The sequence below is a fragment of the Oryza brachyantha genome, chromosome 1 (genome assembly GCF_000231095.2).
Source record: "Oryza brachyantha chromosome 1, ObraRS2, whole genome shotgun sequence".
NCBI classification, from domain to species: Eukaryota; Viridiplantae; Streptophyta; class Magnoliopsida; order Poales; family Poaceae; genus Oryza; species Oryza brachyantha.
Genome location: NC_023163.2, coordinates 20,001,453 through 20,012,068, shown reverse-complemented (window position 1 = coordinate 20,012,068; position 10,616 = coordinate 20,001,453). Strand labels below are relative to the sequence as shown.

The window sequence follows — 10,616 nt, the reverse complement described above, 5'->3', positions numbered from 1 at the left end:
TGGGTTAAGACCCACTTGTCTGTTCAGTCATCATCTTGTGTTTTTTCGACAGGCCTGCGTTTTACATTCTAGCCTCCTGTAATCCCGTTTCTGTATCATGAATACCTCTTTACATTCCCCACTAGAGCTCAATTTTTACCCTACGTTCTCTATTTTCAAGATAAAGGATATGATGAATGTACTGCTGGGGATGCTCTAACTTTTCTTGATCAAACCATTTCTAAGCACGCAAATCAAGGCCTGAATCTCAGCTCAATATGAAAAAAATGACCTTATCAAGAAGAGTAAAACCAACAATGCTCTACTCAAGGTTCATTCACTTTAGAGGAAAAACAAAAGATTTGCATTCCTAAGAAATAATTTCTATGAGTGTCATTCTGTTTGTAAGAATGAAGTGTATGAAAATCAAAGGAAAATTGTCTTTCTACAAATTATAGAGAGAAAACGTAGAAAAATTTACATTCACTTAGGACTCATTTGTTTTGGAAAAAAATTGAATTCCTAAGAAATAATTTCTATGAGTGTGTGTTATTCAGTTTGTACCAATGAAATATAGGAGAAATAAAGAAAAGTTTTAATTAAATAAAGAAAAGTTTTATTTCCTACAAGTTGTAGAGAGAAAATATAGAAAAAGTTTTATCCACTCAAAACTTTTTGAAAAAAAATCTATAGATTAATGTCTACATGTATTACAATTCCTCTAAACCGAACAAGCCATTAAACCTCTCAGATAAACTTATATGAATTGATGTGTACATGCATTTCTATTTATCTATTTTTTTTCTACTCCTATGGCATGAAATTTTCATCCAAACCGAACGAGTCCTCATTTTGTACTAAAAGGGAGCTTGCAGTTTCTTTCTCTCTACTTTCTTATGTAGAGGAAATAATCCTTGTGATAAACCACATATTCAGAATCTCCATCTTAGCTGGACGAGCCGACACACGACACACGGCACCGGCAGCGTGGTCTACGGTGCGTAGACCAACGCAACTGCGCGTGTCCACTTGCAACCGTAGAGGACAAGGAAGACAGAGTGCACATCAAAATCTCGATTAATCTCCACGAACTTGCAGTAGTGCTGCACACTGGCTACCAACTGGCCACGAAGCACAAAACCTCAGGGCGTAAATGGCCAAATGGTAGTACGATGAAACTGGAAAGCGGAGAAGGTTCAAACACAAGTAAATCGGGTATTTCATCTTTGCTCTCTACAGGCAAAGCATCCAGAAAGGAAACACCATGCCAATAACAATGTCGAGATAAGAACAATTCCATGACTATTCCCGCTGAAGAACTCCATGTTTAGAAACAATAGCCTAGCATCAAAGCTGGTCCTGATGGCTGTACAGTGTACACACTGCACAGGCACGTTCATCGTTGTGTTCATCTAGACAAAAAAAATCACCTCATAGCGTCTGATTTGGATTAACGTGGACAACAGTTTAGAGGACTACAAGCCAAAGGGCTTGTCTGTGACAGCTGATAAGACCAGCAAGCAAGCAATAGGAGATTAATGATTTCTTAGCGAACAAAAACGATTACAAACCTGTAAGGTAGGCCACATCTGACTGGCGGTACTCTGGTTAAAACACCACACAGAACAGAACAGGGAAACAAATCAGAGCTGAGGTAAAGGTTAGGAAAGAAAAGCATCATACAATTTGGCCCCATATCAAATATATCATGGTGGCATGGTGCCCATACCTAGAGTGAGCTAACAAGTTTAAAACGGCCAAAAAAAAATATTGTGAGAGAGAACTGTGCAAACTGCAAGGCAACAAAACAAAATCATATGCAGAGCATGAGCGCGTGACACCATTCTGAGAAACGCTGAGACGGCTGAACTATGAATGCCACAGCTGAGCACTACATACAGAGAGAGCTGTGACGAGCTGGAATCTCATCAATGGCCTCTCTGGCTTTACTTGCATCACGCACGCAGAGTCATGGCGGTTTCAGGGACGGACAGTGAAGGATGGGCCAGGTCCTACAAGTGGAAACCTGGATTTTGGCCCATGATGATTCTACAAAATCAGCTGGTGACTGGTCAGTGTTCAGAGAAACGGCTTTCAATCGCCTGGTACGTCCAGTGTGCAAGCTGTTCCGGAGCAGCAGCTTCAGATGGGTAGGCCCATCATTGATGAAGTATCGCAAGAAACAAAATGCATACAGTTGAACTTGTCGCTTGAGACCGCAAAGGACAAAAGTTAGATATCACATATATATATATATAAGTAGTAGGAAGTTGCGCAATGAAAAGACAGTTTGCATAATTAAGGCGCTGCAAATCTTACAGTATCTGTCTAACCATGCTGCAAGGACAATCGCTCGTTCACTTATATGCATGGGTGCTAAGCCTGCTGCATCAAGCATTGACACTGTATGCAGCTTTTGTCAAGGCAGTGATTGGCTGAACTGGAGAATTCAGATAAACCTGATAAATGACATAGATGGATGCACTCTTTTTCACGAATATAGAAGCCACATTTTTTAACAGAGAGATAGATCTACATACTGAAGATTAAACCATCAGGACGAATGACAAGCAACAATCTAACGAAGCATGCATATATTCACAAAGACTAAGATTGCCAACCTGATTCCATTGGAAGGCAAAGGCACAGAGTATTACAATTAAGTGGTAATATCTAGACGAGGCTCAAAGCAAAAGCCAGTGAAAAGCTGGAGAGGAAATCTTTTGCTCACAGGGCATTTTGCTGACCACTTCCACTGCTTCTGCTTCATATCAAAAGTAAGCAAAGCAGTTGCGCCATAGCTTTGGATATAAATAAGGTCATCTGTGCCACTGCTAGCAAATACATCATCAAATTCACCAAATCCTTGAAAGAGTTTATGAGGCATTCGACCTACCTCTTCCCATTGTTTGTTGTGAAGTTCCCATATCCCAATTCCTTTAATGATGTCAGGTCTGTTGTGTTTTGCAATCCCACCAACCATAACCAGTTTCTCCCTCAAGTTAACCAGACGTCCACAGGTGAGAAAACACGGTACTGGGATTGACGATTGCATTAGTGATGCCTTAGACGGCCCATCAATAAGGTCATAGATGACAATGCTATGACGCGGATCAACATTACCAAGAATGCCAGTGGAGTGAATTAAACAGTACAATACTCCATCACATATCACACTATCATCACCCCCTCTCCAACCAATGAACACCTCGTCCACCACAGTTACCCACAAAGTACTACGCGAGTCATACTTGTATAAAGAGAAATGCCATCGGACATAATCATCAGGAATTTGCTTGGATTTTGCCAATGTAATGGTGTAAGTATGAGAAGAACGATCTACCTTTATGGCAATTGTACTGTAGTCTGGAAACTTTGAACCGGGGGGCTCCAAAATTCTCTTACAATCTTTTGTGATAGGATTTGATACAGAAATGGCATTCCTATTGTCATTATCCATAAAACAAACTAATCCGCATGAAGAAGAGACAAAGCAACTGCTCTTCTCAATGCATGGAAGCTCTAAATCATACCATTTACGGAGAATTGGATCATATGCATACCCATCAGCACTTTCATTAGAGGTGAACATGAAGTACCATGGCCTCTGAGGCAACATGTGGGTCCAAAGAAACCTGCTTGAGTAGATAATGTCATACCATCTTCTGCATACTGCTGTTGACCTTATCATGCTTACTATCGGCAAAAATGTGAAAATTCTCTCCAGGATATCATCAGGAACAACAACATCCAATGAGAGTGGAATTTCTTTGCCTTCGTTGGTATCCTCAGAAACAATTCCGAAATTGAATGCAGATATTCTAATGTGACCAATTGAGAGAGCGGTCCATGATGAATTGTCCTCCATGATACCAGTCGTCAGGCATGCAGCAGAGATGACCTGAATAAAAGGGATATATTCTTACAAGATAGTTGCAAAGATTATTTATCAACAAACAAATACATGGAAAACATAATGAACTTGGGAGCATAAACTAATTAAATCTGACATTTTAACTTTTAAGAAAAATCTTGGTTAATGTTTGATACCTATGATCAGAAGAACAGGAAGTTACTATTACCTATTGGGAGAATCATACGAAGCCGTAGGTGAGTACTGATAATCCTAGGCCATTTATTTTGTAAGTACCGAACTTATGTCAGTTAATATTGCAGCACAATTCTATATTGTAAACAATATGGTACTATATACTAATATTGTTTGTTCAATCTTCTGTACTACTCATGTTGAAATGGTTTGCATGCTCTCGCACAATTGGAGCACATTATGTTACTCATGGCAATGGACCCATTACAGCGTTCCCTAAATCTTTTCCAGTTCATCATCATTTTTATAAGGTTTAATCGGTATAAAAATCGTTTTTTTTCCATCAATCTACCAAATATTGTTTGTTCAATCTTCAGAATGTAGAAAAATCTTGGTTAATGTTTAACACCTATGATCAGAAGAACAGGAAGTTACTATTACCTATTGGGAGAATCATACGGAGCCGTAGGTGAGTACTGATAATCCTAGGCCATTTATTTTGTAAGTACCGAACTATGTCAGTTAACATTGCAGCACAATTCAATTATAATATTGTAAACAATATGGAATATTAATATTGTTTGTTCAATCTTCTGTAGTATTCATGTTGAAATGGTTTGCCTGCTCTCGCACAATTGGAGCGCATTATGTTACTCATGGCAATGGACCCATTACAGCGTTTCCTCATATTTTTGCCCAGTTTATCGTCATTTTTTATAAGGTTAATCGGTATAAAAATTGTTGTATCCTATCAATCTACCAAATAAACCCTGAGAAATCATACTGAACCGAACAAACCGAAGTTAATCCAGTTCAGAGCTTTCCAAGAAGCCTCGGAATGTTCAGAGACGAAGCAAAAAAAAATTATCAAACAAGAACCAAAATACCAAACGCGGCGCACAATCCACAGCTCGAACATTCGACCAAGATGGCAAATCCCACATTCTCATCACAGAAAAAGGAACCGAGTTTTTTTTTCTCTCTAAAGAAAAAAGGAAATCGAGTGGATGGAGAGGATCAAGAGGGCCCGTACTTGGATAGCCTCCCGCGTCGCCGACAGAGGGCCGGAGGCAGAAGATTGCCGGAGAAGGGAACCAGGAGGGCGCCGGCGCGGGGCGGGAGGAGTCGAGGGGGGAGAAGGCCCGTGGCCCGTCGCCTAGCCGGCGGCGGCTCGGTGGGTAACGGAGCGGGGGGGCGGGTTGGCGGCTTTGAGAAGAAGAGGCCGTTCGGATTTATTTATAGCGGGCAAACTGGGGGGAGAGAAAATAAAGGGCGATCCATCGCTCGCGCGCGCGGGCGCGCGACCCGGCCCCGGCGGCCCGCGACGCGCGTCTGCGAGCAAATTCGCATGCGGCGCCGGCGGATCGAGCTGCGAGAGCGAGTCATGGACGGGGAAAAAAGCAACGCGCCATGCCGTGCCGCGCGCGTCTCGCTCGGTGGACCATCTATCTATCTCTACGGCACGCTCGGTTTCGTTTCGTGGAAAATATTAGATAGGAGAGAAAACTATAATCTAATCTGTTGTATTCTGTTATGTATTATACTGACTCTCGTGGGTATATTTATAGGGTATATAGGAGATAGAAACTTAGAATACAAGATAAATATTCTATCGTATATCTTTAGGATTTTATCTTTATCTCTAGAGTTTCTGTTGGACTCTATTATCTCTAACCGTATGTACTCTAACACATACCCGTACGCGTACGAGTTGTAGTTTGTGTTGAAGCAGCACGTGGGCACGCTCCGTTTCGTACCCGGGCGTAGTATGCTGTTATAAAAGTGCAGCGCGGTGTTATTCTTTTTTTTTTCATCCACGTGTATGCATTGAGGACTAGGGGGGAAAAAAAAAGCCTTACAAAACAACGTCGTCTAGCAATGGAAGGCAGTTGCCCATCTCCTCAGCCTCGCAATCCTCGTCGTCCTCGTCCTCCTGAGACATACCACACCGACGTATTCATGAAGGATGACCCCACGCCGATCCGCACCACCGTCACCGCGTCGCCTTACCACGCCGCTGAGTTTATCAAGGAGATCGCTCGGGAGACTCACGAGGAGGGCCTCATGGTCGGTATCGACACCGAGTGGAGGGAGTGCCGCGATCGCAATGGCCGCAGGTGTTACAAGGTCGCCGTGCTCCAGCTCTGCATCGGCCGTCGGTGCCTCGTCTTCCAGATCTACCGAGCCAGCGGATGCCCACGCGAGCTCGTCTACCTCCTCTCCGACCCGGACGTCCGCTTCTTCGGTGTTGGGGTGGACGGCGACGTGACGCGGCTGGCCATGGACTACAACCTGACGGTCACCAACGCGGTGGACCTTAGACACGCCGCGGCGGAGGCGCTCGGCCGACCGGAGCTGGCAAGCGTCGGGCTGAAGGCCCTGGCGCTCACGGTGATGGGCGCCCGCGTGGAGAAACCGAAGCACGTCACGATGAGCAACTGGGCTCTACGGGCGCTCACGAAGGAGCAAGTTGCCTACGCCTGCATCGACGCGTACGTGTCCTACGAGATTGGCCGGCTGCTGCTGCTCTCCGGTAAATCCACGTCGCCCGCACTGCCGCAGCAGGCGCAAGCGCATCGCGAGCAGCTTGCTTCCGTAGATTAATTTGACGTTTTTTTGTTGTTGGAAGAAACCCTCGAACACGTATTTAGTTCTATGTTAAAGTCCGGTAGGTCTAGGAGTTCTTACTGTGCATATATTTGCATGCATTCATATTTATCTATCATTGCGTATGTGCATGTTTACGCTGAGCTGTAAATTAAGAGTATTATGGATTGCATGATGTGAGATGACACGTCAATTTGCAACTGCGGTACCAAATTATTTCTGATCGTTGGATTTAACGGTGTAATATTCAGTTAGATTTAATGATGAAAAACGATTGGATACCTCAAGATATTTTTTTTAGACAAGGGCCGCGTTCGTTTCCTCCCTCCAAGTTAACTTACCCCTTGTTTTCTGCGCGCACGCTTCCCGAACTGCTAAACGATATATTTTTTATAAAAAATTTCTATAGAAAAGTTGTTTTAAAAAATCATATTAATCTATTTTATATTTTTTAAATAATTAATAATTAATTAATTATGTACTAATCTATTGCTACGTTTTCCGTGCCATAGATAAGTTAACTTATCTCCTCATTCAAACGCTGCCAAAAGCAAATCTCTTATCGCTAACCAGCGTCAGAAATCAAGACAATTTCAGAACTTTTATATGTATTCCAAAGTAGTGTAGAGACTACCACGGACTCTTCTTTTAAGCGACGGAAGAAGCAATGTTGCAATCCACAATTCCACATCTTCGGTCGGTTTCGTACCCGCCGTAGAGTAGTAGCAGCAGCACGCAGCGTCGCAGGCCGCGCCGAGGGGCGGGGCCCCCCGCGCCCCTCCCTATCTATCTCTAGCTGCGCTCTGCCCTCCCCCCTGCATGCCGCCGCTGTCTGTCTGGCTGGCTGACCACACCCACTAGTACCACTCCTACATCTACAGCTATCTATGTACTCCATAGCTGCCTGCCTGCCTGGGCTGATGGCTCGCTGGCTGGTCGCTGCCGTGACGCCGTGCGTCACCGTCGCAGCGGCAGCACGGCCGGCCGGTCACATGCACGCGCCGCGCGCTCGTGCTATTTTGGCTCCCCCGTTTCTTTTTTTTCCCCGGCCTTTTTGGTTGCGCGCGTCCGTCCGTCCTTCTTCACATGGTCGATCGGTCGACCCGTCGCCGTCGGCGCTGGTCCTGCGCACGCCGTTTTCGCTGCTCCCCGCAAAAATTGGGTTTTGCGCGTGTTGCGCGCGCGCGCCCCCGCGCACTGCGTCCGTGTACGGTGTAACGCCACGTGAAAAAAATCGGTTCTTTTTTTTTTTCCTGGGCGATACTGTCCGGGTTCCGGAGCACCGAGTGCGGTGTATATCCGGATGCACGCGGTGGTTGACGGGGGGGCTCTCGATTATTACACGGGGAATAAAAACGAGGGTGCACGTACGCGTGCGTGCGTGCATGCGCACGTCGTGGCACACGGGTTTTTGTATCGTTCGCGTGGGGGAGGGGGGCTCACACTCTCACACACACACACACACTCACTCATGTTCTTTTTTCTTTACCTTTGCTTCTTGTTTCTTCTTCCTCCTCGCGCTCACTTTGAGTGTCAAAAATACCAGGGAGTGAGCTTAAAGTCGAAGCGATCGCAAGCGGGGGCGTGCTAGCTACCGATACATGGCTTGCCGACACTTGGTCCTCCAGGATGCAAACAACTCGATTGACTTCTCTTTTTTTTTTCCTCTTTCTCTTCCTCTTTCTTTCCTTTTGCCTTTAGATACGTTGAATGGAGATTGATTGAACATGATCCTGAAAATGACCAAACAGCTTAGCCCAATGGAATGGCCACATAACCTCGCATGCACTGAGGGCCGTCCCCCCCCTTTAGATTGAGAAAATTTTTGGGAGAAGTGTCACGTCAAATGTTTGACCGGATGTCGGAAGGGGTTTTCGGACACGAATGAAAAAACAAATTTCATGGCTAGCCTAGAAACCGCGAGACAAATCTTTTGAGACTAATTAATCTGTCATTAGCACATGTTGACTACTGTAGCACTTATGGCTAATCATGGGCTATAATTAGGCTCAAAAGATTCGTCTCCATAACTATGCAATTAATTTTTTGGCTCATCTATATTTAATGCTTTATTTAGATATCCAAAAATTTAATAGGATGTTTTTTAAAAAACTTTTTGAGAGCTAAACAAGGCCTAAACTTCAACGCGATCAACTAGAGCGACGCGGATGCAACAGCACCACGGTCTCTCTCTGAACGCCCACACAGTAACTAGCTGGAGGCCTGGAGACCTTACACAGTGACCTCTCAGCCGAGGCTGACTCAGACCCTCTCTCTCTATCTCTCGATGGCAGCAATCCAGCAGCAGTCACCACGCTGTTTCAGAGTAACAACACCGTCAGGCCTCTCTCGATGGCAGCAATCCAGCACCAGCAGCCATGTCATGCCATGGCATGTCCTGGAGACATGAGACCCAGCTTTAGGTACACGCTAGCAGCTACAGCTAGGACGGACAGCGAGCGAGGTGTTCAGGACACAGGCACTCGTCGCAGAAAAGATCATGTAAACAGGCAAGCACGGTGTTTCCAAGTATGCATCCGGTACGCGGAACGGCGGAAGGGAGAGAGCTCAATGTCGGGCGGATTTTCTCGTGCATGAACGCAGCCACATCGACGAGGATGATCGTGTAAAGGGCAATGAGCCAACGAGGCGATCATGCTTTCGCGTGCTTTTTACTGTCGGCGAGGGCGCAAGGCAAAAATTTGCGGAAAGATTACACCCTACGACCAAGGAAAAAACATCTATCTAATCAGAAGTTGATTTACTTTAAGATGCGAGAAAATCACTGACCACTCGTAAAATGGACATGCATGTGCAGCTTTATATACGTGTATTGAAACATTTAACAATAGAGCATTTTTCCTATATTTAAGGATGTATCATGAGGTATCGGTACAAGAGGTACTACAATTTATATAGAAAACAGTGGTATCTCTTGGTACCTTCTTAAAGATTGTAAAATTGCTCTTAACAATATGATATTATTTGATTGTGTATATTCTCTATCTAAAAATAAGCTACAAATATGATCGGTCATCTCTCTGTTTTAAAAGTACATCTACTTAGTATACAATGTGACACATCCTAATCATAAAAATCGATTCTCGAATTACTATGATATGTTTGTGATAGACAACTACATTTTGAGTTTTTGAAACAGAGAAGTACAGTGGTAGTTTCCAATTTTCCATCTGTAAGGCTAGTCTTAATGAGGGTTTTGTGGAGATGTTATACACATTAATTAGGTGACACATCAGCACAAAAGGAAAAATTTGCATATAACTATAAGAAGAGAGAGGGAATTCGTTCCATTGCCATGAAATGTTTGGACACCGTTACCAAGTCCCCGGTAACGCAATAAAACTCGCATTAAGGGACTTGAGGCGTTTCATGCAATCAAACTTTCAGTAGTAATTAAATATTTTATTTAGCTTTGAAAATGGTATAATAAAACATTGCTAGTTGTTCAATATATCGTTTCAATGAGTTAGCTATTTTGGAAACTGTGTAGTGAAATTGAGCATTAAAATTAGCCTAAGTAGATGTAGAATGGAGGGACACCCCACACATAGACACCACACCCTACAAATCCTTAAGCACATGTTAGCATCGATCAGAACATTAGCTTCTAGGGAAGAAACACAATCAGGTATTTTGCCACGTATTAACCTCTCATTCCCACAACTGATACAAATCACTCGAGTTGCAAGACACCAAATACTTTAATTAAGCACATCTTCCTTGACAGTATGCACAGGGCATGAAAACCACCGCGACGAGTTTACCTTGAAACATGGGAGGGAGGAGGTGCATGGTGGAGAGGAAAAGAGGACTCCGGGGGCAGTGAGCCAGTGAGTGGCAAGGCCACTAGAAGCGGCTGCTCCTCCTTGTGCTCCTTCCCCTTCCCCTTGGACATCTACCGCCGCACCTAGCAACGCCATATTACCTACCCGGAAAAGCAGACCATATGAACGCTTTGCTT

General features: G+C 44.3%; 2 protein-coding genes across 3 annotated transcripts; one reads left to right on the top strand and one right to left on the bottom strand.

The window, feature by feature from the left end:
- Positions 1 to 1,504: 1,504 nt before the first annotated feature.
- Positions 1,505 to 5,240, bottom strand: LOC102716262 (F-box/kelch-repeat protein At3g61590). Of its 2 annotated transcripts, XR_001549476.2 has the most exons (3): positions 5,061 to 5,240; positions 2,299 to 3,880; positions 1,505 to 2,188 (listed from the first exon to the last, which is right to left on the bottom strand). XR_001549476.2 is itself a non-coding variant. In XM_015832873.2 (2 exons), the coding sequence occupies exon 2, from the start codon at positions 3,845 to 3,847 to the stop codon at positions 2,639 to 2,641; it is 1,209 nt and encodes a 402-aa protein (XP_015688359.1). In that variant the 5' UTR covers positions 3,848 to 3,880; positions 5,061 to 5,240; the 3' UTR covers positions 2,227 to 2,638. The 2 variants fall into 2 exon arrangements, 1 of the variants encoding a protein (XP_015688359.1); XM_015832873.2 differs by lacking the exon at positions 1,505 to 2,188 and having other exon boundaries at positions 2,227 to 3,880.
- A 665-nt stretch (positions 5,241 to 5,905) lies between these two features.
- LOC102708490 (Werner Syndrome-like exonuclease) lies at positions 5,906 to 6,631 on the top strand. The gene has a single exon (XM_006646103.3). The coding sequence runs from the start codon at positions 5,906 to 5,908 to the stop codon at positions 6,629 to 6,631; it is 726 nt and encodes a 241-aa protein (XP_006646166.1).
- Positions 6,632 to 10,616: the final 3,985 nt, after the last annotated feature.

What these genes read in the sequence shown, in the direction of transcription:
- LOC102708490 (XM_006646103.3), top strand. Translation starts at nt 5,906, where the DNA reads ATGGAAGGCAGTTGCCCATCTCCTCAGCCTCGCAATCCTCGTCGTCCT.
- LOC102716262 (XM_015832873.2), bottom strand. Translation starts at nt 3,847, where the DNA reads ATGGAGGACAATTCATCATGGACCGCTCTCTCAATTGGTCACATTAGA.